Below are 27,430 nucleotides of genomic sequence, written 5' to 3'. Positions count from 1 at the left end.
CTGTGGGCAATCAGAGGACTGTGCCATCATGTGTTGATCTAGCTGGGGTTAGACTGGTGGTTTCAGGGTAAACACGGCGGCAAGGCCTCAACCTGAAATACAGCAGGGCTCCAGGTCGCTTAGTCAGCATAGCAGCATCGTTTACTACAAAACTAAGATGTAGGAAGATGCACGGTTGGTTTATTAACAAATCATCTTAATATCCATTCAATGATTTGTGTTCAAAGCCTTGAAAAGGACAGCTGAAACCCACTTCATACAGTAAATACTGTTGCGAGTATGTGATATTACTCCATGTGAACGGTCCGACTCGTTGGTCTTTGGCCTGAGAAAACACCAGCAAATATTTCATCTTCAAAGGGCTGCCAAACTGCACCCCACCGCGCATAATTCAATGCTATTCTTGTGAGGAATGTCCAAATAAAACAATGCGGCAGCAGTGAATAAACTGTACACAGGACGCCTGAATATGTCATGACATGCCCTCAAACGATATCTGGAGGAATTCCACCAGGTTGACTTCAAAGCCAAACAGGAACAAATATCTAAACACCGTTTGCTCGGTGTAAACACATAAATGACCTACTTGTGCCTTTGTATTACAAACAAACCATTTCTTTTTCATTTCAGAGTAATAACCATTTTAGGTTTTATAAGAAAGTTTACAGTGACGGGGAAGATGGGAGAGGGAGATATAAACTCTGGAATTTTCAAACCCAAAGGTCACAAAATGTAATATATACCAAAAATCATTTAAGTTTAAACAATTATTGAACAGAAGAAGTGATAATTACATCCAATCACACCTACATCACTAATGTTAAAGTTTTTTGTTTTATGTATATCATATCCAAACAAGCCAAGACCTAGACTTTATAAACTTATTTTCCCATTTTCTATTAGCCTTTCAGGAGCTAACTTGTCAGCTAACGACAGGCTCTGCCAACTTCTCTGAACATCTTACCTGGAAGTAGTTGCTGGCGGTGGGGCGTGCCATCAGGTTGTTGAAGTGCTCGTGGAAATCCTTACTGAGGATATCCTGGGACAGGGTCTCGTAAGGGTCAAACGCCTGCTCCTATAGACATGGAGAGATGATTCAAGAGTCAACGCATTAGACTTTTCATTAGACAGCTTTGGAGAGACAAAGATGAAATGGGGCAGAGCAGAGAACCACCACGGGCCAAATTGGAACCCGTGGTCTGCTGCTCCTGAGCCTCGAACTGAGATTTGAAGCCGCGACCACTTCAACAAGGACTGAGCTTATGTTGTACGTGCTCTACCCACTAAGCCACCGGAGCGCCCCCAACTAGAGAGTTTTAAAAGGTTTTCAAGTGAAGAAAGCTTGGTACCTCTGCTAGATCTTCAAAGCAGCTGCCGACCAGAGGGTGGGGACTTCCGTCGGCCGTCATCTCCACTGCGTCCTCGATCAGTCCCAGCAGCTTCACCGTCAGCTCGTGGATGTCCAGGATGTTACTGAAGATCACCTCCACGTCCTGAACAACAACACAACACAGAGCTTAAAGGTTAGAAAGGTTTGGGAAGAAAAAAAAAGGAAGAACTAAAAGAAGCAATACATCTCTGATTCTTCGGGGATGTTGCAAGCTACAGTGAGCCCCTTTGTTTACATACCACTTTACAGAGCCTAGGCTGTGTATTAACACCAGATTTTATTACTTCACAAATACAGTAGGCTACGGACAGGTGGATCTTGAAGAGGTATTCACTGATTCTGACAACAGGTGATTTTGTCAACAAGCGTTCTGCAGAATTGCTGACTCCACCTTTAAAGTTTATGTCTGAGGGGGAGCCGTGCCTTAGACTGATATTATAAAGAAAAATAGTTCTTCCTTAATGGACGTTTCAGACATTTCCATGGGAAACCGACAATAACCAGGCATGTAAACACGCCGACTGTGTTTTTAACCATAGGAGCGTGTTGCTGGAAAGGCTCCTATTCTTGGCCTTCCTCTCTTGAATAAATAAACAAAACAAAACAAAAAAAATTGTGGTGACACAGAGCTCTAAACAATAACAACTTGCCTGAAGAAATCATTAGTCAAGCAGACCAGACCCCTGAAATAGCACAAAGTGATTATCGACTGCTAACGTCTCAATAGAAGTTCAGTCCTGTCATTATTTGACCGTTAACACTTACTCGACATCCCCCAAAAGTAATTTCAGATTACGCCGTCTTTCAACAGACATAATTGAGGTTATTTTTGCGAGGGCTGCAGATGCTGTTCCTGTCTCAACATAATTACATGTTCTGCATTCCACTGGGTTTATCCTCCTCACCCAAATGATGCCGCAAATTACCCAACCCAAAATATGCAAAGCCGCAGCCAGCGACCCATTAAAACTCAACTTTCCATTTACTTCTTCTCAACACATCTCACCCCCTATACCATATCTTTTTCCCCCCTTTATTATTTTTTTTAAGGAATTTACAGCACTTAATTTCCATTCTATACTTGATGTAATTAACTATTTGTTTCTTTGGTTAACCCCCTGAGGTAGGTATGAAAGACCTGGATTGTTTACTGGAGGGGTCATAGAGCTTGAGTGAAGCCTTAAAGTTGCAGTGTCATCCATTAGGAAACACAAATGTCTTCAATATTTAAATCACTTGTGCAGTCAGTGATTCCAGAGAATTGTTGTCAAAATCAGTGAGTATCTCCTTACAAGCCGATACCTGTCTGTTCTATTTTCGTGCTGGACAATCTGCTGTTATTACACAGCCTTGGCTGTGTAAACTGGTATGTAAACAACAAGCATTCTACGGAACTGACTGAAAGAGGAAAAATACAACTGTCAAACTGTCTCTACTTAGGCTTTTACAACATAAATCGACACTGTAAAGTCTGTTTGAGTAAGTGTTTTCCGAAGCAGATTACGCAGTTAGCCGATTATAGTTGTTGGTTTTGCGCTGGATTTGGCTCCAATGGCTTTGTAATTAGTAGGTTTAGTTTACAGAATTGAGTTAGAAACTTGACTATAAATTTGTGTTTATAAGCTGTCTTTAGAGTAGGCCGGTCACAGCTACTGTATCCAGCACCGGAGCTGGAGTAGGTCTTTGTACCGGTCACTAGTGTCCAGCAATGATGGTGGGTTGTTTCATAGAAGGTCATTGATTTTCTTTTTTAAGGCATATTTATTCTAGGAAAAACCAAATAGAGCTGCCTTATGTTACATGTGTTGCATAAACAAAAGCAACAGTTTCGCATTCAGCAAATGACTAGACTTTTGATGGACACCTGCAAAAAGTTAATAAGTCATTTTTGTCAGTCATCGTTGTTTTCCAATCTGCTCTCCTTTAAAAATGTGTCAGAAGAATAAATAATAAATTTTATTATGTACACAATGTTTCAAGGCATATTCCAAATAAAAGTGCAGTAAAAAACATGTACGCATAATATCTATCAGCATTGAATAGAGGTTTCAGTAGTTGGTAAAACCCCCTTTCAGCACAAATTATTTTGCGCAATGATTAGCGTTTACTGCATGATCCAAGTATTTTGACCAGAAATAAAAGGCAATAGAGAATAATGATAAATAATTCCTCATTCGATCAAATTTGGCAGTTTTTTTAAATAAACTGTTCCCAGTCTCCTCACCTGGGGCGTGAAGATCTTGGGGTTGCACTGGAAGTGGTAGCGGAACACTTTGATGATGAGGTCCAGCTCTCGGAGGTACTGCCGCTCCTCTGCGATCTCCAGCCGCACCAGGTCGTCGTACGTGAGCTCCCCGGAGGACGAGGGCTCCTCGGTGCACTGGGACATCAGGCCAATGTCATCCTCCTGGTCAAACATGTCCATCAACACCTGGAACAGCACAATATATCAGAGTTAAAGGTGCACTATGTAACTTTGGGTGTGTCAGAGAAGTGAACATTCTCTAAAAGGTATATTCTCATAACTGAATGAACAAACTTTCCTCACAGGAAAATTGGATCCCTGGAACATATTAGAAGTAAGAAAGCTACCTGAAGAGTTACCGTTTCACTGTTGTTGTTTACAGCAGCAGGGTCCACAGTTTGGTTTAAAACCCTATTCTAGTCTTAAGTTTGGTTCAAGGTGCCTCAAATGAATGTTGTTTTGATTTATGATGATAGAAGTAATACAAACTAAGAACTACATGTAGAGAAATCATGTTTTGTGAACTAACTGCTGGCTCCGCAAATGTAAACAAATCACTTTCCCTAAACTGCATAGTGCACCTTTAAAGAATCTAACTAATATCTTTTTTTATTGAAAATGTGGAAGTATTTATGTTATGTTGAATGTCTTGTTTCGAAGAATAGTTGTTAATACAGTAATAACTAATTGGGATCCTAAAAACATTGTTTGTGGGTTCAGCGTGCAACAGTGATTTTGTGCCTTACATTTTAAAAGTTTGAAAGAGGTACGAAGGTACAAGAAATGATAAAGTAACGTTGTGCATGTGAATAGTACCATAATAAACAGCTTTCCCGTTCCTCACTAACACTCACCTTGTCTGCGCACATGGACACTTTGATGTCCTGCTGGCTGATCTCATAGTGCCGAATGTTGCCGACATAGTTGCCCGCCAGTTTCAGTATGTCTGCCGATATATATTCAAGCACAGCCACGATGTACAGGGAGACATGGTAGTCCACTTTATAGCCCAAAACCTCCTATTGACAAGAAAGATATTAAACATATTAGGCAGTTAATAGTTATTCTTGGTGTCTGTCTGAACATGCAAAAGTAACCAGATCAGTTCAGGGCAATTTAATTAGTGTGAACCAAGCTGTCAAAAGAGGAAGCCAAATTGGATACTAAATATTTCCAGTAAATGACGCAACTTTCTAGCACTCGCATCAGAGTTCACTGCGTCTTGTGAGAACGTGTGCATCATATGTGAATTTAAACCTGCAGTTTAAGATACAAAATCATAATCTTAACAATCATTCTTGAAGTTGTTTATATCATAGTTTAGGAGTGTACATCTTTGTGTGATTGATGGAGAGACTGTTAGCCTGTACCTTAAGCAGTGGGTGTATCTTGTCCACGGGGAGAAGTAAAGGGTTCCTCCTCTTGCGTTTCTCGATCGCTGACTGGGCGTCTGCAATGGCCCACTTATCTATAGGGTGGGGGAAGGTTTTCTGGACCCGTTCCTGGAAAGAGGGAAATCATTCTATTAACACTCGATACATTTAGAAGCATTAAAATCTTTGGAAGCTGCAATATCAATCTGTTTTAAAAGTAACTGACAGTAAAGCTGAATCTCAACTCCCGTGCCTATTTTGTCACTTAAAGAGGAGGAGTCAGCGAGGAGAATGCTGGTTGAGAAAAATCAGCTTTTGTAAACAATCTGGGAATATCTCCTCTCTTACCACTACCTCGACGTACTGTGTTTGCACTTAAAAAAAAAATCCAGTGTTGATTTACAGCCTAGGCTCTGTAAAATGGTATGTTGCTATGGTGTGCCCCTTTTGTTAACATACCCTTTGTATATATTAGGCTGTATATTAACAATGGATTTACATCGAGGTAGCTGATCATAAGGAGATATTCACTGATTTTGACAAGGGATTTTCCACAACAAGTGTTCTCCAGAATCGCCGATTCCACCTTTAACAACACATTATGAATGGATATTTAGATTCTAAGGAGAATGGCCTTCACCTCTACATCCTGCACGGAGCGCGGCTGGGCCACACACAGCATGCTGAGCAGCTGCAGGATCAGCTCCTCGATGTGCTGCAGGGCGTCCTCCTTGGCCAACAGGTTTGGATGGACCTGCTTCTGTACCTGGAGGTTAAAGACAGACAAGATGATGATTAGAGATGGGTAACGTAACTAGGGCTGTGAATCTTTTGGAATCCCACTATTTCGATTAGATTCCGATTACAGAGAGTAATATCAATATAATGTACCCATCCCCAAAGATGAGTGACATTACATAATGTTTGTTACTATCTTAAAATCTTGGTTTCCATATTTTCGGACGGAAAGGGAATCCCTTTCGTGCACTGTTCACGTGTTGGAAGCTGAAACTATGTAATGTGAAACTGATTGTAACACCTGGTATGATGCACCTGTAAGTCTCGGGTAACATTTTAATGACGTCAAGGGCGCGAGTACAGACAATGACTGACTGAAGACAAATACCTTCTACTGGTTTCTAAAAGGGCCATATCGGTGAGTTAAGCATGTTTCATGTTTCAGCCCATTGACCACAAATTATACATAATTTTCTTTACAGCTGGTCATCTTCCAAAGTTTCCATATATTTCACAAGAGTGTGAAAATCAACTTGCAGAAGCTTGAAACTTGCTTGATTTAAGCATCACGTTGAACACCTTTTTTGAATACTTAACATTATTTGAAGTTGGTAATGCACCTTTTACAGCATGGATGGAGCGATTATATAATACTGTACTTCTTGCGTTCAAGGAAGCTCAGACATTCAAGAGTTGGATATCAAAAGTTTCATTGTGACTTGACTAAAACAACCAAATTTACATAAATCACTACTTCCATTTTGTAACTTCTGACATTGGGCACAATACATAACCGCAACATTGTTTGCAGATGGCTTGGAAGTCTCTTGTATATTAACATGTTCTTCACAGTATAATGCAGCAGCAAGGCAAAGTATTCAAAACAATCCCTGCTGGCATACAATTAAATAAAACCAAATAATATTTTCCAAAGCCAACTAACCCTGCGTTCCAATACACATACTTCCTGCTATTATTTAGTATGGTAGAAAAAAGATTTAGGATGTCCCAATTCTTGTGGTCAGATTTAACATTTTCAAAAATAGGCAAGATCAAGGCGCAATGTTATGATGAAATAAATAAGTAAAAATATGCCCCAACTGTATGCCTACTGCATGCTAACTAGATTATTTGTATGATCAGATCAGATGTATTATGTAAAATAGAAAAAAAAGGGGTATGCGATTTGGAACACAGCCTAAATGTTCACTATGAAGAAATACGTCTCTCAGGCAAGTTTCAAATATGGATAATCCTTTCTTTAATGCACTAAAATAATACGTAAAGCTGCCTGGACTATGGGAAATCTAAAACATATGAAACATATATAAAATGCTTGTTCTGCAGTAACATACATCATTCAAGATACGTCATGCAAATCCAACTGCAACTCCCTCTCCTTTCAAGGTTTCAAATTAAGCTATCAAGACAATGCTTGACAATACATCTGTCAACACATACAAAACATGCATTTTTTTTTGCTGATATAATTGGCGCCCTGGGCTTTCCAAGTTAAGTAGTGGGACTCCCGAGGGTGGGACCAGCATGACAGAAGAGGTGTGGTTTTAGTAGTGAGGTGCAGACAGCAGAGTGGGTGTGGCATCGTCAGGTCTACGGGTGGAAAGAGTAGAGAGAACACCACCCCCCCCCCCCCCCCCCCAGCACAACCACACTCCAACTCCCAACCTCCCAAAAGGTTGTCGTCATTCGGGCCGTGCCCTCTCAAAGGAATGCTGTCAGTTGAGATACTATTATAGCACCCAAAGCAGACTTAGCGGGAGAGAGGGAGAGAGACAGAGAGAAAAGGACTGTGGGAGAGAGAGGTGGATAGAAAAGACAGCCAAACATTTACTCACAAAAGCCCAGCCTGTTCACATGCTAGTGATGGAATTACCCTGGCTGGCGTATAGTAAAGTAGGGGCATTATGATGACAAAACATTGCCTCCAGATTAAGGAATGTGAGAGGAGAGTTAAAAGGTCAACGCAGACGGAGCTCGGTGCATTCTTGGGCTCTGACTTAGCAGAGATGGTGTAGCCACGGGCAGGATGTCCCCCTCAAGTTTGAGTTTGTTCGATTGAGATACAATCATAAATGAAAAGAAAAAGTTATAATAGAACAATTATAATAATAACTTTATATATAGCAATTGCACCTTTCAAAAACAAAGTTACAAATGATAGTTAAAACAAATAGAAAAACAAAATTGAAATAAAAATAATTAACACTTAAGATTCAATAGAAGGATAAAAACATGGTAGAAAAGTAAAACAAAGTCAACAGTTAACAAAAAGCAAGTCTTAAGAAGAGATTTAAAAAGAGGACAGTGTGTACTACTGTATGTAGATGAAGGTGAAATTCTCACTCTGAGAATGATAAAAAAAAGTGCCCCCCTGTTTGAATAGATTAGTGTTGGATTCTTGGATTCTGTAACGACATTCAGATGCTTTTTTAAAACAAGAGGGGGCTGGAAAATGTGAAGCCACAGCCTGGCCTGCTTTACGTGTGCATGTACGTCATTACTGTTTTGATGCACGCTCACAAGACCTAACAGTTATAAATAAACCCACAAGTATAAACTTTGCATGGAAAAATATATTTATATCAAAGCAGAACTAGGTTGTGAGATGTATCCTCGCGAACCGCAAATAGGCACTTGACCAAATTCCACAGGACACCAGGAGCTGTGAGTCACCACACTGAAACTACGGGGGTTTCCCCCTGACTACGGCTCCATTCACAGAATAGTTTTGCCCGTTTCTGGGAGGCCCCACGTCCAACCAGTGTCGTCTCTCTCCAACAATGTCAGGATGGGACGACAGAAACTAAAATAATAATACACAAATATGAATGTCATTTGAATAAAAACAGAACAGAAAACAGAGAGTGGATTCAAATACTATACGTGCGACTGTAGCACTGATAAGAGGTGATACAATGTTACCAACATGAGATGCTGCAGCAGTATTTTCTGGGTTTCTACACTGATCAATAAATAAATTATAAATATTTTACACAGATAATAAATACATATTAGATAAAATTATTCAGATTTTAAAAAGGTGCTACAAGGAACTTTTAAATATTTCTTAAACAGTCTAATTTTTCCTCTGATGATCATAAATGACATGTAACAGAATGCTATTTTTATATAGTTTTTCTTAATGCTTTTGTCATGGGTACTCTCACCCAGGAACAACAGCTGGCGTAGTAAAAACACTACCACTTTTGTCCAAAGGGGGTGCAAGACTAAACACAAAAGTTCCTCGGAGCACCTTCAATTAATTCGCTAATTTTCATGTTTGACAATCCTAAAAAAGCTCCATGGTAAAAGTTTAATAATAAAATCAATAGGTGATTCAAATTCTGCTTGATGGCGGCATGTCGCTGCTGAATGGAGGAGTGAAAGCAGAGCAGAGCTGTGTGCAGGTATGACCGCGGCTCAGAGTATTTGTACCAATGCAACTCGATACTAATGGCTGATGGACGTAACATGGGCTAATTTGGTTGGCGGCGAACAAACTCTGAAGTCACAGACTGAGCGCAGAGCAAAGTGAAAGCAATTGTGAGTGGAATATAGCCGGGGAACTCCTGAATCCAGAAAGCATTTAGAAAGATCAGAGAGACAGGAGGCACTGGGTTTCAAACGGCTGCAAAAAAAACAATAACTTTACTGTTGCAGAAATACAACAATTCTCCCTCACTACTTGATATGCTGAAGAGAAGAGATTCAAAAAAGGAATTTGGTTTTTAAAATTCAAAATGATTGCATATTGTCAATGGCAATGTGAGCTTTTCTAAAAAAGGTGGAAAGTTGCATGTGCAATGCCGAAATGATTAACTGATCAATGAATTATTCTTTTAGTCAATCAATTGATAATTCATTAGCTGTTTAAGACATTTTTTAAGCCAGTACAAAAGAAATTGAGGTTTTGCTCAAATTCTCTTCTATATAATTTCAAAATATGTTTCAAAATCTTAGGCTGCAACTAACGAATATTCCTTAGAAAATGTTCACTTCTCTGACACACCCAAAGTTACATAGTGGACCTTAAAATATCTCCATAAATTAGTATACAGATACGGAATACTTTAGGATTTAAATTAAATCAGCAACAATTTGAGTCACTGACATTAAAAATGACCAAAATGACTGGTTCCAGTGTCTCTCCCCCCACCCACCCACCCCCGACCTCAAGCCTCGTTCTCTACCCACACACAGAGCTTAGCCCCTGGGGAGAGCAGATCATAGCAGCAGACAGAGGTATTGATGTGCGTGTACTACAGTGGCAGCAGCAGCAGTCTCATACTACACACACACACACACACACACACACACACACACACACACACACACACACTGGAGCAAAGCCAAAGCTAGGAGAGGGGGAACCTGGATACATAGGTACCCAAAAATGACCAAGGAAAAGATCCAACCCGTCGATGTTTTATCCACAATGGCATAAGTATGCACAGTTCTTCTGGCTATAGTGAAATCATCCAACCGCCCTTTTAGTTAAATTACAAACCAATGGCATCCAACCACCTTAAACAATACAGTGTAAATGTTTATTTTAATACAAATTATAGCATGTTTATAAAACTACCAAATGCCAAAGTGAGTTACATGCTTTATGTTAGGACTGTAACATGCTCTACAAAATCCCGACCACATAATGTGATGTGACAGAAAACAACAGAGCAGACCGTGAGGCTTACAAGTGAAAGTGAAGGGAAAAAATCTTAATTGTTCAAATGGAAAAGTACACAGCAGCAGCATTTTCCAAATCTCTAAACCACAGACCTGTAAGAAGAATTTATTACCCTGAAAGTGTGACATCATCAAAACTACGAGTCGTGGAAACTGACACAGATTTTTACCAAGGCGCTGCTGACACATTGGTGTGAATGTTGTTTGACATCGTGGATGCCTGTTCTTTCTTAATGTCAAGCCCATTCAAAAGGTGGAGTCAGCCATTCTGGAGAATGCTTGTTGTCAAAATCACTTTTTGTGAAAATCAGTGAGTATCTCCTCACGATCCACTAGCTGATGTGCCCTGAAAAAAACTGATGTTAATACACAGCCTAGGCTCTGTAAACTGGTAGGTCAACAAATGGGGCCCACCATAGCTAGAAACAGTTTACAGAGACTAGGCTGTGTATTGATTTTTTTATAAGCGTGCACACAGTATATGCAGGTAGTGGGCCGTGAGGAGATATTCAATGATATTGACAAAGTGATTATGACAATACAAGGTTCTAGCCAACTATCTATGGATAGAATCAGTCTAGTAAAAAGTAACTCGATGTAAAGATGCAGGTTACCTTCATTTTTTACCCAGCCTGCAAAAAAGCTTTCTGTAGTACAAGAAAAAACATGGACGTCTCAGCTGTAGCGCATAGATGGATCAGGTGTGTGTATGTGTGCGTGCGTGCTCATGTGTGTGTGTGTGTGTGCGTGCGTGCGAGTGTAGAAGAACAGAAAAGTTGCAGGTTATAACAAGAGGCCGGACGGTGTGTTAATACAGGGTTAACATTTCTAATTCAATTGATTATTCTCCTGGCTGTGTATATGGGGCTTCATCAGGATCAGGTTGCAGGTAATGTGGCTTGTGTGCGTGAGTGTGTGTGTGTGTGTATGTGTGAGAGAGAGAATGTGTGTGTGGGTGTGTGTGTGGTGCAGAGGTGGGGGTGGGGCTTGTTATTAAAGCCGAGCATGTGTCACTGTTTGTGATTCATGCCATGACATCATCTGCCATTACAACCAGACTGTCTGGGGTACCACGGGGCAGAGATCAACACCGAGACGAGACAACACACACACACACACACGGTGCGGACATACAGTAAGAGACACACACACACACATAGACAAAGAGAGATAATTCATCATTGGACCCATACACAGCGAAAGCATGCACACGTACATACTGCAGCGCCAGCACATACTGCAGAAAACAAACAAACATGCTCACAACAAGGAAATAAAATCTCACCACACACACACACACACACACACACACTCTAAAGACAATGGCCGGTGGTGGTGCAGTCGTCAGCACGTGGCCTCTCCGTGACCCCGGTCTGACCCGACCCACTGACCCCCCGCTGGCCCACATCCAAGCAATCCTCAGACTGAATCCTGTTTGAAGACCAATTGATGTCCAAAGAATTGATTCAATATTGTGGGAAAGGTGGGGAACGTGTGTATTAATCAGCTTGACTCTAGATAATACTCAAGGTCATTTCCCCCCCCCCCCTCCCCGATATCATCGACATTGACCACGGAAAAATAAATCTACAAAATACCCAAATAGGACCTAAAAGCAGGAAGGAGGAAATTATTTGTTGCTGACTACATAAAGTTATTCTGGTTAGTGTGACTATATTTACTTCTTGTTTGACGACATTGCAAAGCTGAAATGAACTTGGGACCTTGCGTGTTTTTGATTGTGGGAGGAGTGAACGTGTCAAATATAAACTTATTATTAGTTCATAATACTGGCTGGTTATCTCACAGCGAGCAGAGTCGCTTCAGGTCACCAGGTCAGACGGCTCCTTTAAGGGAAAGTTTCTTTATCCAGTTTGACGACCGATCAGAGATGAGATGGATACGAGGTGATTAGAATAAAACTGACAGACATAAACATGACAGGACCGGTTCCTGCTACTAGGAACTTTCTAAAAGTAAGTATGCCATATTTAGAACTGCTTTTTGAACCAGAGTTGTTCTAGAACGAACACACACACACACACACACACACACACACACACACACACACACACACACACACACACACACACACACACACACACACACACACACACACACACACACACACACACACACACACACACACACACACACACACACACACACACACACACACACACACACACACACACACACACACACACACACACACACACACACACACACACACACACACACACACACACACACACACACAGACAGACAGACAGAGAGAAAGCCCCGTGAACTCAAACATGGCAATGGAATGAAACTGTAGCCAGCAGCAAAAGCTCTGGCCTTTCTCTGGATGCCAGTGAAACAGCAGACCTGGGGAATGCACAGTTATTATCAACACGAGCGTGTCACAGGCCAAATGACGCTCTCGCATAGCGACCGGGCACGAGCCGCGCCGGCCATCAAGAATAGCCGGGACAGCCAGACGCAGCTAGAGAGACAAAACACTGGGCACTGAAATGTCACAGACACAAACTCAGATGTGTGTGAACCACATCATGTGAGCAGAATATTTATACCTTCACCTTTAGCATAACGATATGTCCTTTTTACTGTTGACTTTATAAACAGACAGGCCTTCAAACCAACAAGCTTATTCTATACCATATGGACAATAACAAAAGATTTGTATTGTTATTTTTAATTTCCTAACCTGTTTGAATAGTACAGAAGTGAAAGGCAACTAGGGAAAGAAAGTTCAACGGCCACATTTGAACAGGACACATTGTGGTTTATGATGTAAAAGTATAACCTTAAAGCTACAACTTAAAGTCACAGGTAGGTACTTCACTGCTTTATTGAGCATTGTGCATTACGCTACCTTAACGTAAAACAATCACTGCTCATGGTGCTTAAATGACATCATCCAGGCCGGCAAGGAAACATTATTTTTATGATCGTTAATTCTGACGATTTCTATTGTTATTAACTATAGAGCCAATGTCTCCAAATGTGTTTTTTCTCCAACAGCCCAAAATACAGAAAACCTGAGAATTGAGAAGCTGCAAGAAACAAATATTCAGTATTTGTACTTCATAAGTGACTTAAAACATGTTTGATTATCTAAATAGTTTGTGATTTTTTTTTAAATAACAAATTGCTTCAGCCATACTACCTTCCATCTAACAAGAGTAATTTAACATTTGAAATAAATAATAAGACTCTAGATCGGTTGTAGCCTGATAAGTCGGCCACATTCATGATGTCATTCTCAAGTTGAAACCATCTCAAACTACCTCTCAGGTTGATCCCAAAGTAACTTCTTAGGATCATCTATCAACAGGTTTTCTTTCATCCTGCCTCTCCACACACACACACACACACACACACACACACACACACACACACACACACACACACACACACACACACACACACACACACACACACACACACACACACACACACACACACACACACACACACACACACACACACACACACACACACACACACACACACACACACACACACACACACACACACACACACACACACACACACACACACACACACACACACACACACACACACACACACAAATCTAGAACCCATTCTTAGAGGTGGAGTCATCCACCACGGCTCCTTTCTGACGAGGAAACCCCCCGGTGGACAGCTGTGAAAAACAGAGAGTCACAGTCTGTCAAAACCATAACAAACTTCTCCTGCGTCAATCTGTGGCCGGCTTTCCCTGAGGCAGTTGTGTAACAAGTCGAGGCACCACAGCCCACCACCTGCTCCCTCAGTTTCACCTTGATTATTCATCACCGCATCGCTATTGTGCAAAAAAAAAAACGGTTTGTGTTGTTTACTAACATGATGTTGCTACATGGAACTCGGCATGACAGGTTAGAGGTTACATAATTTGAGTTACTATAATTATTGTATTAAAAGGCTACGTCATTACAATAAGTGATAAAGTTCCTGCCCTACCAGGTTCAGGGATGTGTTGCCCAAACTGACAGTACTGTTTTCAAAACTTACAAGTTTAGTAATAATGACTTAGCTAAATATAACCTTTTCGTTTTGGATTAACGGAAATCTAAAACCACTATAAAAAAAGGGAAGGAAGAGATGTTTGAGTGTGTGTCAATCCCTGATCTGACAGTTAAAGGCTAAAGTGGACGCAGGATTAGTTTGACTTTTAGCAAAGAGCACATGAAGTCAGTAACACTAAGAAATCTATTTTGGAGCATCAAACATGCGGTGTTGGTTCAGCAGTACTTTCATCTATTTCAGGAACTCAAATATTCCAGGATTCTAAACAACATCTATTTACAAATATGTCCACATACTGCATTTATTTAAAAATTGTCTATCAAAGCTATAGTGCGTAAGTTTTTCATATAAATGAATGACGGTTACCGGTTACATTTAATCCATTGCACGAACGAGTTGACACAAAGATGATTAAGCCTACCAGCTCCACAAAACTCTCTCTGTATTTCTCAGTATAGCAGTGTTTACAAACTGGTGTCGCCCCCCCCAAACACTGGCGCAGGAGCTAAAGGAGCGCCCAAGAAATGTTTCAGTTGTTGATTCTACTGCTAAGAAAAACAAATCTGGACGTTCTGCATAAGGTATTAAAACCTCATGGGGGCAACAGAAGTTACGCACTATAGCTTTAAAGGAAATGAGTTGGAAGTTGGAAGGGATTCACAATAATACATAGACAAACGCTATGAGGGAACTGGTTTGATCAGGAGGAGGAGATGCAGGTCAAAAGGGTTTGGAATGGATGACCTCACACCTCCTCCAGGTCACAAACTCTTTTAACTGAGCCGTCCTTATGTAACATTACATCATGAGCTTGTATTACTGTTGCTCAAAGCGTAACACAGGTACTGTATCCCTCCCAACAGTAACAGTATAGCAACAAAGAAAAAGTCTCGTCTCTTCTCTTAAAAAACAACACAACCTATGATGATGATGATTATTTTGAGCTCCGACCACATTGTGAAAAGCATCTCGACACCAGACCTTAGTAGGTTTGTAGCACAAAGACCCATTTCAAAAGGGACAAGCCGCATGCAGAGCTCTGTGCAGCTTTCAGTATCTAAACAGTGCGGTTTAGCGTGTGACCAAAGACAAACGAGTTGACCCTTTTAAGCATTAAGAGTCAGCAATTCTGGAGAATGCGCGTTGTCAAAATAATTTGGTCAAAATCAATCTCATGATCCGCTACCTGTCTGTACTGTGTGTTTGTGTGCTGAAAAAAAAAATCCAATGTTCTTTTAAGAGCAGTGATAGCGTTGTGTGTATTCAGTTTGTACCAGACTGTCATGAGTTTGCAAGACTAAGTAAGAATAGTCCCAAAACAGAAAATAAACCTGGTGGCGACAGGGGGGGGGGGGGGGAGAAACCAAAATGATGCAAGACAAGGGAAAGAGAGGGACGGTCAAAAAGGAACTGATACGGTTTAGTGCTGAGCAAGGACATTCAAATAAATAAAAAAAAATCCTTTCCAGAAAGTTTCAATTATGAGAATTGAGTTGTTGAATTTCTTGAGAAAAGGAAACTTCAAAAGGTGGAGTCACGCTTCTGGAGAATGACTGATGTCAAAATCACTTTGTCAACAGTTCCACTGTTAAAAACCCAGCAGCTTTTCCAATACATAGATTCAAAATGAAAATGAAATACTTGATGTTTCCAAAGTCAATGATATCACAGTGTTAAATCATCGTGATCTCAATATCAAATCAATAATAATTGTAATCATGATTTTTGCCTTAATCGAGCAGCCCTAATGCATCATGAAGACTTCTGCAGAACGAGGCATCTTTACTGTAAGACCAAATGAGGAACAAATAAAAGAGGTTTGCAACAACACACTTGACAAATGATGTTTGACAGTAGCGCCTTCCAGCTTCCCTGGTATTTAACTTGGAGGTATGGTAACTCCAGCACTCTATGGGCCGGTTTGGCAGACGTGGATTAAGCATAGTTCTGGACTAAATTGTACCTGGCTTCAATGGACAATCTCCATTCAAAATTCCATTTAGTCCAGGACTAGGCTTAATCCACGTCTGTGAAACTGGCCCAATAAGTTTTTAGTAAAGTCTGGTCACCCTCAAAGCTACCAAAGTAACAATCAGAACACAACACAGTACAAACTGGGCCAAGACTGAACAACTTCTCCTTTAAAAAAAAATACAGTGTGAAAAACATAAAATCATTATGGGGAACTTGGGTGAGAAACGTATTGAATAAACGCACTGTGTAGATGGATAGACACGTCAACTGCCACATAAGATGAGGACAGCAGTTAACACATTCCTGTAATGATTAAGTGATCAACAAAATATGAAATAATTTGCTTATGGAGGAAATGTACTGTTGGCTACAGGTGAAGATTGGTTTAATATAATATGAATAGTATGTGGTTTTTGGCTGTTGTTAAGACTGAAGGTTGTGTTAGTTAAATGTACCTCCAGGTGAAACCAGTACCTCCATGACCCACACCAGTGTGATAGATAGATAGATAGATAGATAGATAGATAGATAGATACTTTATTTACTATATTTATAGTCCTTATATTGTGTAAATGTTGTAGTATAATGCACATGTTTATATACATCTAATTGTTATATTTACTTTTGTTACATACTGGCGACCCACATTAGATAGATAGATAGATAGATAGATAGATAGATAGATAGATAGATAGATAGATAGATAGATAGATAGATAGATGTGCAGCATTATTACCTGTAAAATATATTCCTTGTCACAGTCACATTCTAAGAGACCAATCTAAGAAGGCTAAATAAATGTATTTGAATAGATGTTTTTAATTAATTTGATAATGGCTTTTATTACTGAAGGCCTATTTGAATGACATGTGTATGTTGTGTATTTTGCTAATCGTTTATCTGCGTTCATATTTTCCGGCAAGCTTTGGCAACAACAAAAAAACGTACCTACTGTACAAATGACACCAGTAGCCTACCTAGTATGCACCAGTGAAACCAGTATACGTGTTTTGAGAGGCAGTTTGGTGACTTTGTGGGGACTATTTGGTGTAATAATAATAATAAGTGTTACCTTTCGTAGCGCTTGCACGAAGAGGCCTCTCCATTTGTGACTGTTCTCGTCACTTGAAAAGTCGTATATCTGCTGGGGCTGCATCGCTGTAGCGGCTCCTGGCGTTGCCGTGATCCGGGCTGAACTGTCAGCATCGGCCCCCGGATAGATAGTCCTTGTGGGTGGGTCAGTCCAGGGGCAGGCACGGTCGAGGGGGGCGAAAAAAGTCCAGTTTTCGCTCGCAAATAGCAAGAGTATCACCAAAACACACTGTAGGTCCTTTGTAGAGTCGCGTTAAAGAGCGAAAATTGAGCTACAAAAGAAAATAAGCACATGTAGCAGTAAAGTTAACAGTTAGCTCGGTGGCTAGTTGAAGCTAGCCTGCTGCGGCTAATAACAATGTTGCTAAGTGTTATACTTGCTACATGAAAAGCTTACAACAGGCACATTAAGTTTAGTATTAAGTTACGACATTGGAGCTCAAGTTGCTGCCAGCTAACTACAGCTACAAGTTGTGTTTTGGTTATTATTTGCTGCCTAAACACCTGTAACGTTAGCACGGCTAGCGTTAGCCGACGAGCTAACTAGCGCTACAGGCTGCCGTTGGCCTCGCTGCGCTGCTCCGAGTTTGATGTTGTGGCACACGACCCGTTCGGCTCCAAACAAGGCACACTTTCTCCTCCTGCGCTGTTTACTTCACGTTTGGGCATCTTCTCCGCAGCGCTACATCCAAAGATAATCCCCAGGAACAGCGACCAATCCGAGGCATGGCACCGAGCAGAGCAGCTGAGGAGCACAGTCGAGGTGGTGGTGGTGGTGTTTTTTTTTTTTTTTTGGTTTGTGAAGTCGAAGATGTTCGTACCAACTCCGCTGCCTGTCTCTGTCTGTGTGTGTCTGCTGCTGCTCTCGCTCTGCGCCGCGCGGCCGCTGTCAGGCACGCACGCTGCGTAATTTCACATTTTATTGGACAGAGGGGAAAAGAAAAAAAAACAAGGCTGGACTTATGTCTCATTACATACTGGAAATCTACATGGGAGAATACAGATGTGAAGTTTTGATAGATAGATAGATAGATAGATAGATAGATAGATAGATAGATAGATAGATAGATAGATAGATAGATAGATAGATAGATAGATAGATAGATAGATAGATAGATAGATAGATAGATAGATAGATAGATAGATAGATAGATAGATAGATAGATAGATAGATAGATAGATAGATAGATAGATAGATATCCATTCCAAAGTACATTCCATCAAAGGAACGTCATGTCATAAATATTGCACATTTTAAATGTTATTATTTCAAGTGCTTGTATTGTAGTATACAAGTTTATACAATTATAATTATTAAACCACTTTTTATATTTAATTTGTTTGACTTTTGTAGCATAAGGGATACTTTTTTGTACTTTCTTGATATGTATACGACTAGTTATACAAGTTACACAATAGGGAATTATACAAATATGTAACATTATTTGCATGCAATATAAAACCAACCTTTTCTTAGGTCTATTGTTGACCTTCCTGTTTACAAAAGCACAGTTGAATTATTTTATTAGACAAGTACATGCCAATAAATCCACTTCATTTTCACTAGTTAAACAAGCAGTGATAACATTTAAGAACTGATTTTAGCAACAGCATCAACTTCAGACATATGTTGTGCTCTCAATGTGGCTCAGTTTGTTGCCGTGATACTGCCTCCTTGTGGACAAACTGAATAAGTGCAAACATCTGCTAAAATCAAAATGTACGTAAAAAGTATATACTATCTATGGTAAAAAGGTCAAACTTTGCAGTATCAAAACATGTGGAAGAAGTGTTTGAATCATTTACTCAAGTGAAAGAAGCAACACACACAACAGTATGAAAATACTTCAATACAAGTAAAAGTCCTGCTTTCAAATATTACAAAGGAATAAACTTAAAAATAAATGTGAAGTAAAAGCATCACTCATAATGCAGAGTGGCTCATAGACTCACTGATCCATGCACCTTGGAAGAAGGTGAAGTTGTTGCCAAGAAAATTTTTGCTTCTAATAAAACATTTGTCAGATGAAGCCTATATTCAAAAATCATACAGCACAAACCACAATCATTGGTACATTTGCTTTTCAAAAATATGCATTTATGTTAAAAATACATCAACATTCATTTGTCAATACATTGGACAAAATTACAGTGAGGGCGACCAATTTTATCTGAACAGTTGTACCAATATGTAAAGCAAACACAATTATATGAAATCACCAGACACACATTATAAAACATCTGAGTGTTCTCAGTTTACAGCATTGTGAATATTGCACACGCCTTGTTATATTCTTGATATGATTTTAAATAGTTTTTACCGTCAAATTTATATTTATTGCCAGTGCCCATAACTGCAAGTATACACAACATGTCTTTCTTCCTAAACTGTGCACTCTGCAGTTGTGTCAAATGAAGAATTTCATTGAAGAATTAGATACATTTTCCCAAAACAAAAGTGAGCACAAGAGAAGTGATCATGTAATTATGAAATATTTAGTTTTTAAAAAGACAGATTACTTTTTTTTGTTTTGTCAATCGAAAACAGATAACGTCCACACCAGAATTCTTCTCTTTAAAAATATCTAATTTCAAATGGTCAATCTTCCCAAAAAGATCAAGTTCGCATTCAAAAACGTATTATCCCCAGTAACTATTTATTTATTTTTATTCCCGGTAAAGGGTTTTTACTGGGAGTTTTTTCTCAGCCGAGCTAAAGGTGTAAGGGCAGGGTGTCATATTGTATCATATATCATATTGTATGAAATGTAAAGCCCACTGAGACAAATGTATTTGTGATTTTGGGCTATACAAATAAAACTGATTTGATTTGATTTGATTTGATTTAACTCCTCGTGATCTTTTGGGAAAAATAAATCTTTACTGAACAATGTGGTGGAAAACACATACCAAACCAAACCTGAAACAGCACCATGTATGCAAAAAAATAGTCTTACAAATGTAGTTAAAAATGTAGTTCAGGTCAAAAATATGTTGGTTTCTCCCCCTAAAATGAAGGCTTGAAATGTCATACTATTGTCTCTGTGATGTACATTGGTGCTGAGGTAGTGACAGTTTGACCCATAATATTTGGTTTTTCTCCTTCCTACGATTGCCTTGTTTCTCTACAGTTTGAAGCGACTCTCCACCTCGTCAGCGACCATCTCTGCGATGGCGAGGGAGGATGTTGCGGCGGGCGACGGAGCGTTGCGTACGTGAAGCACCCGACTGCCCACGTCCCCCACCCCGCCGTCAAACACAAAGTCGTCCACAAGGTTCCCGTCTCGATCTAGAGCCTGAGCTCGAACTCCTGCAGGACCCCTATGGAGGAGACAACGAGGGTTACAGAAAATAGTATTCAATCATATCATTTACTCTCATACTACTGATACTGGCTGATTGTGTGCCTGATTGGCTGAGTGAATGACAGTGCAGTCTAGGTATTGTGTTATTTATCTACCTTAGCACGTCACTCAGCGAGAGCTCGGGGATGTACTTCTGCAGGATTTTAACCTGTGAACCGATGAAAATCCCTCGGTACATTTCTCCAATCCCGTACGTTAAGTTCCTCAGTACCAGCTTCTGAAGGCCCCTGCAGAATATTACACACAAAAGAAAAGATTAAGATTTACCAAAGAGATTTAATATTAAACATAATCTACCATGCAACAATAACACTGTAATAATTGTATTAACAAGTTCATTAGTTTTGCCTCTTTTAAAAGGGCAGACGTCACAAAATGTTTCACAATAAAAAACAAAAAAGTAGATGTAGATAATTCCGTGTAAATACCACTGTGTTTCTTACTATGCAATTTGCTGATATCTTACTACAACATAATGCTCATATACAAAGTTCCAGGATTCCACACAAAGAAGATCAATTAAAATCTTCCCCTTTGTACCTGAATAAAAGTGCATCTGCAAAGTCTCGGGCGTTGAAGTCGTAGAGTTTGTAACCCTCCCGTTTGAAGGCTAGCACGGCATTGGGGCCGAGCCAAACGCTTCCGTCCATCCGTGGGGTGAAGTGAACTCCCAGGAAGGGGAAACGAGGGTCAGGGACCTTCAGAGAGGTTTGATAGAAACAAAATGACAACAATGAAGTATTGATGACATAACCTCCTTCAGATGATGACTTTAAAGTAAAAAACAAAAGCTTGAAACTGGAAATATACAGTAGTAGTTATTTTTTAAAGCATCTCCACCCACACCAGCCTGTAATAAGAAGTCCAGAGGTTGAGGCTCATTGATATATCATGTTATATGCTGTTTATGGTTTTGAATCCCTTTAAACTTTCCAATAATTATAAAAACAATATTATTCAGGTTCTTCCACTTGGGAACACCAAAAGTTTGGAGTTGAAACAGCTGTAATAGATTAGAACTCATATATACAGTACTGTCATCATGTGAGGGGAAACATCTGCAGATCATATCATGTATGTTGATGACACGACATAAAGAGTTGGATATATAGGTTCTTCTTCTTCTTCTTCTTCTCCAGCAGACTGTGGAAGAAGTTTTTTGTTGAAGAAAACTTCACTATAGTCTAATATGAAAACAAATCTTTACTTAGTTTCAAAAGACAATACAGATGATTATGGTCAGCATTCATGCATGGAGAGAAGACCATAGCATCCTGCTCAGAGCAATGCCAGGGTTTTGACTGAGTTGTATACACAAAATGAGCTGCTTTATACAGAATGCTTGACATGGTCAGATATAGAATAACAATGTAGAATAACAATGGAACAATCAAGTTTGGTTCTTGATGACATCAATGCTAATCTGAATCTGGGAGCTTCCAGGATGGCCCACACCTATGGTGTCAGCCCAATCAGACTGATTTAATTACAATAGAAACTCCAGAAAGGATACATCAGTAGTTAAGATGAGAGGAAATACACTTCATACAATGATCAAATAATGAATGTAGAGACAAGAGTAGAATTAAACTAATCAATATAAAATTGGCTTCCACAAGACTTACCGGGTAGATATTTCCTTTGACCAGATAGTGTTTCTCCGGCTTCAAAACCAAATAATCCCCTCTGAAGGGAACGATGCGTGGCTCTGGGCTGCAGCCAGATATCTGTGACAGACGGTCTGAGTACAGCCCTCCGCAGGTGAGCACGTACCGGCAGTGCACCTCATTTCCCTGTTTGAAAACATCACAATATGAACTAATGGAGACAACAGAACACAATCTTATTCAATGTGATGCTTTTATTTTCATTCGTCGTCTTACCTTCTTGTCTCGGATTGCGATTGGATATTTCATTCCTGCAGGTACATTTAAAAAAGGGACAGAGATTAATGCGGACTTTAGAAAGAACTGTACAGGTTTTTTTTAATAATGGCTGTTACTTATCTTATTTTATTTGATGTAATTTAATGTTTTTATTTTGTATCTCATGTTTTGTTGTATCTTGTTTTTTCTTGGTGGAATGTAAAGAAAAAGTTAAAAAAAACTGTACAGATGAAATCCCCTAATCCCCCATCAATTCAAATCTGTCTCAAAGACGTTATGTTTTTTTTTATTCGAAAAGATAAAATTCACAGTGAGGGGCTGTGCTGGTAAATTTGCCAGGAAATGGGACTCTTTCATAGCTCATTTTCATTATTTGTCGGCCTTAGCCGAGGACTGAACTGTACAGATGTTGTTTGGTTATGAATGAGATGCAAAGATTGTTTATTACCTTCGGTGCTCCCACTTGGACTCTCTTGGACCATGGAAATGCCATTGACTTCAGATTCAGTGACCACCGTGCCGCCGGCCTCTTCAAAGTCTTTGCCGTACTGGAGAGCCACCATCCTCCAGTCCACTATGCCGGTGTAGGGCGAATCCAAGGCCATGATACCCTGCAAGGTTGACATACTATATAAGCCTTCAGCGCCATATTTTCTTCCTTCTCTTGCAGTATATAAAGACCAACAGTGTGTCCCCGTTCCAAATCACATACCCTTTCTTTTTTCTATTCTACATACTACATCTGACCATGAAAAGAATGTTGTTCGCATGCAGTAAGCATACAATTGGGACATACTTTTACTTATTATTTTCAACACTAAAAATCTCGGCCAGATGTAATAGACATCCAGGTATTTTTAAGCATACTAAATCTGACCACAAGAATTGGGACATCCAAAATCTTTTTTTTTCTAACCATACTAAATAGCAGAAAGTATGGTTGTTGGAACGGTGTGTGATATTCTCACCCTGCAGTATGGCTCTCTCTCTCTGATCCCCTTGGCGTCCACGATGCTGAGGTCACGCACATTGTTCTGCAGGCCGCGCTCGTACAGAGCTTTGAGTCTGGGGATCTCCTCCTGATCCACAGCCACAATCAGCTGCCAACACACAAACAATGCACTGAGCATTACCAAGATATAGACACAACACAGTGGTCCATATGGCAGCTCCTTTCAGCAGTAATTCAAGAATCTAAAACATGTTTTTATACTGCAACAAATCTGAATCTCTCATGTATGTATAACAAGTTGACAAAATGGCACCGGCCATTATACTGTATGACACCTGATGTCTTTATTATATGCAAGTTTTAATTTCATGTTACACCTATCTGGTTAAAAATACTAAGACAGACCTTTCCACATCTGTTGTAAGGCAGTCCTTTCTTCTCACAGTAGTCGTAGGCTAACGTGGCTCCTCGCACACACAGACGGGCTTTAAGCGAACCAGGCGTGTAGTAGATCCCACTGTGAATCACCCCGCTGTTGTGCCCACTCTGATGTAGAGCTGGGGAGGAAGAAAGTGACGGAAAAGAAAGGGAAATTGAAGAACGACAGAAATGCATTTCTCACTTCTCAATTTAAAAATGTATAATCTTGTTTGTTTAGACTGTACAAGAACTACTAACATTGTTGTTTTACAGGGGTTTATATGTTGGACTATGTATTTGCCAGGTCAGGGCATAGACTTTCCAAAAATGTCCTATTGTTAATATATCACTGATAACCATTTATAAAACATTAACATTTTAAAGCTGTCACCCAGTGGCGTGCACAGGTAGACCTGAAGTGGTGCTGAAGCACCTGCCCTTTTCCCCTGGCCCAATCAAGTGCCCTTTTGAAAATAAAAATAAAAAATAAAAATCTGAAAGTTCGTTTAAAATTATTTTTTTTTTTACAGTGTATGTGGCCCATGCCGACATTATCATCTATAAATGCTCAACAATTTAAAACGTTTGACAATAATGCCCCAATAAATATGCCCCCCTTCCTCCTCCTCCGCACACACTTCAACGTGAACGCGCAGAGTGGACACAAACGGAGGCGCGTTGCCGCAGCAGTTCACAGCTGCTGCTGCACACACACACACACCTACTCCCCGGCCTGCCCTGCCCCACCAGCGAGGTAACACATACATTGAATGGAGTCAAGAGTGTATTGTTTGCACCCTAAGCCTCAGTTGCCAAGCTATAACTTGCATTTATTTGTCTCTGTTTTAAAGTAGCCTCTATCATGCAGCGCCACACAGCTGAGCATAAATTAGCCGACTGTCCTGCTTAACAAGCTAGCCCAAAAAAAAAATAGATATGACGTGATGAACACAACTAATGTCGGCGGAGTTTGTCACTGGTACAGCATGTGAATCTATCAGTATGCTGAATATTTAGTGTTGTTTAGGTTTACTTTAGGCTATATAATTAACATATGCAGTAATTTATTTGCTAAATGACAAACAGGCAATTCCCAATTGCCTGCAGATAAAGTAGCCTTGTGCCTGGTTGTAATGTAACCAAGCAGTCTTATTTTATATGGTTGGTCTCTTTTTATTTACAAATTGCAGTATAATGCCTAGAAAGGAGAGGTTAAAAAGGCAAAAGAAAGGGAGCTACAGCAGGCAGCCCAGGGGAGCAGCTCTCTGCTCTCCTGGATGAAAGCATCCAACAGCAGCAAGGAGGAAGATGAAGATGAAAGGTCAGTGTCAAGACCAGAGTCATGTTAACTGTCCATTCTTAAGCCTGGTCTTAACTACGCCCATTCTTAAGCCTGGTCATAACTACGCCCTACTTAGCAGTTACAACCAGGCTTAGTTAAGACCAGTTGATGTGTGTGTGTGTGTGGAGGATTCAATACTATCAAATTAAAGCAAAAACTTGGCACTTTACCCTCATAGTCAATGAGTCTGTTGTACTGGAGTACAGAGCCAACAACACAAAGACTGCCACTTTACAAATACTCATACTCGCCAAAAATGTGCCTGTGATAGATAAAGAAACTTGAACTCAAACGTGCACATGTTGTTGTAGACTTTCAAACCACTCAACCCACAGAGCTCTTTCTCTTTCTCCAGCAGGACAAAGTTGAGTGACGGGTGTCTCAGGATGAGTTCTCGGGCTGTGGCGAGGCCCACGATACCGGCTCCCACTATGGCCACATCGTACGTGCTGCAATAAAGACAACATGCGAGAGAGAGTTTACATTTTTTTCTTTTTTTTTAAACTTTATTTTGGGCATTTTTATGCTTTATTGACAGTGCAGAGAGACAGAGGTGAAATGGGGCAGAGAGGGGAGTGACATGCAGAGAACGAGGGAATCGAACCCGGGTCTGCTGCTGGGGGGGGGGGGGGGGGGGACGCCCTACCAACTGAGCTAAGGGCGCCCCCGAGAGTTTAAATTTAACATCACAACTGATCACCAATTAGTTTAGTAGAAAACAGGGCAAAGTAAAGGCACTGATTCAAAGTCCAACGGTACAAGACTGTAAGGATAGCCTTTTGAAACTGATCAATACTTGGAAACCCATGACACTGAGTATATTGTGATCTGTCTGCAAACTCATCATTTCACACAATCTTGATCATGCATAATTCTAGAGCTTTTCTTTTTAAATACATTATTGTAGTGGCTGAGCTTGTAAGAACTTGCACAGCTGGTTTCCCATAAGATTTAAGACATTTTTGTGCTTCTGTTTTTTTTTGCTGGTTTATTTTGATTAAGTCAAGAAGCTACCTCTGATTGGTGATGAATCAATAACTTTTAGCCACAACATGTAGATGTCATCATTGAAGAGACTGGAGAGGAGCCTGTGGGGTCTATAGGATAGTCTAATATGGAACAGATGCGGAATTCCTTTCTAAAATTCCTTTTCTAAAAGGTTCAATGTACACACACACACAGTGACTGACTCCTGGAGTATCTGTGCCGCTCTGCAAGTTCAAGTCAGACCACATACTATTGCTATGCGACTAGTCAAAGTTTAAAGGTGCATGTAACTGCGACGGTTGGCATAGCTTACAATACTGGACAATGAATGAGTTTGCATGTGCAGACAATGATTATGCAGAGAGCAGAAATGTTATGCAATGTGGTAGTCTTCTTAGCTGAATGCCCTTGGCAGTAACTAGGATAGATTAAAAAGTAACTTATTCAAAGCAGGTAGCCAAGTAGATGTTCTGCCTTCCTGTCCTAAACACCTGACATTAAATAAATACTATCAAAAAGTGTACTGGCGCGACACAATCATTTCCAATAGCGATACCACCTGTATTAACTGATCTATTAGGCTAACTACCTCTCTGTAAGTTGCAGTAGTGGCTTGTTGTCTCTCTGAAGTGTGACTCTTACCTGTGCAGCCGCCTGGTTGTTATGTCCTTCAGTAGTTTGGGCTGAGCTGAACCGACAGCCTTTAAAGTCGCCCCGCTCAGTGTCCGGATCATTGTCACCGCTTTGAACAAACACCTCAAAATATCTGCTTCATTGTACAACACCTAAAAAAAACTTCCCTGAGCTCCGTTGTTGTGTTTCAACCATGGTTTTAACCATGGAGTAAAAGCTTCCCCCTTCCCGGTGTTGCACTATCCTAAAAAGCGTAGACGTGACGTA

The 27,430-nt window shown here is 40.2% G+C and overlaps 2 protein-coding genes across 5 annotated transcripts in view; both read right to left on the bottom strand.

The window, feature by feature from the left end:
- Nucleotides 1-18,432, bottom strand: part of sos2 (son of sevenless homolog 2) — a 34,432-nt gene extending 16,000 nt beyond the window's left edge. For all 4 annotated transcript variants that reach the window (XM_080043025.1, XM_080043027.1, XM_080043026.1 and 1 more), the window contains exons 1-7: nucleotides 17,559-18,432; nucleotides 5,649-5,774; nucleotides 5,006-5,137; nucleotides 4,490-4,654; nucleotides 3,615-3,821; nucleotides 1,350-1,493; nucleotides 965-1,075 (exon numbers count right to left, since the gene is read on the bottom strand). In XM_080043025.1, the coding sequence (XP_079899151.1) occupies nucleotides 965-1,075; nucleotides 1,350-1,493; nucleotides 3,615-3,821; nucleotides 4,490-4,654; nucleotides 5,006-5,137; nucleotides 5,649-5,774; nucleotides 17,559-17,642 (969 nt within the window). In that variant the 5' untranslated portion in view covers nucleotides 17,643-18,432. The remainder of the gene's footprint in view (nucleotides 1-964; nucleotides 1,076-1,349; nucleotides 1,494-3,614; nucleotides 3,822-4,489; nucleotides 4,655-5,005; nucleotides 5,138-5,648; nucleotides 5,775-17,558) is intronic.
- A 1,179-nt stretch (nucleotides 18,433-19,611) lies between these two features.
- On the bottom strand, nucleotides 19,612-27,395 carry l2hgdh (L-2-hydroxyglutarate dehydrogenase). The gene is made up of 10 exons (XM_080041927.1): nucleotides 27,173-27,395; nucleotides 25,877-25,992; nucleotides 24,187-24,338; nucleotides 23,798-23,929; nucleotides 23,278-23,440; nucleotides 22,827-22,861; nucleotides 22,569-22,736; nucleotides 21,484-21,641; nucleotides 21,039-21,170; nucleotides 19,612-20,899 (listed from the first exon to the last, which is right to left on the bottom strand). Exons 1-10 carry the CDS (start codon nucleotides 27,262-27,264, stop codon nucleotides 20,704-20,706), a joined length of 1,344 nt encoding a protein of 447 aa, XP_079898053.1. The 5' UTR covers nucleotides 27,265-27,395; the 3' UTR covers nucleotides 19,612-20,703.
- Between the last annotated feature and the right edge of the window lie 35 nt (nucleotides 27,396-27,430).

Source organism: Ammodytes marinus (assembly GCF_949987685.1).
Source record: "Ammodytes marinus genome assembly, chromosome: 15".
Classification (NCBI taxonomy): Eukaryota; Metazoa; Chordata; class Actinopteri; order Uranoscopiformes; family Ammodytidae; genus Ammodytes; species Ammodytes marinus.
Note: the sequence above shows the minus strand (reverse complement) of the source record. Positions and strands in the feature narration are given on the sequence as shown.

Excerpts from the sequence above, each read along its gene's own strand:
- l2hgdh (XM_080041927.1), bottom strand. The coding sequence starts at position 27,264 with ATGATCCGGACACTGAGCGGGGCGACTTTAAAGGCTGTCGGTTCAGCT. Across the intron at positions 22,737-22,826 it reads TCGCAATCCGAGACAAGAAG|GGAAATGAGGTGCACTGCCG; the intron begins GTAAGACGACGA and ends GTTTTCAAACAG. Across the intron at positions 21,642-22,568 it reads TCAAAGGAAATATCTACCCG|GTCCCTGACCCTCGTTTCCC; the intron begins GTAAGTCTTGTG and ends ACCTCTCTGAAG.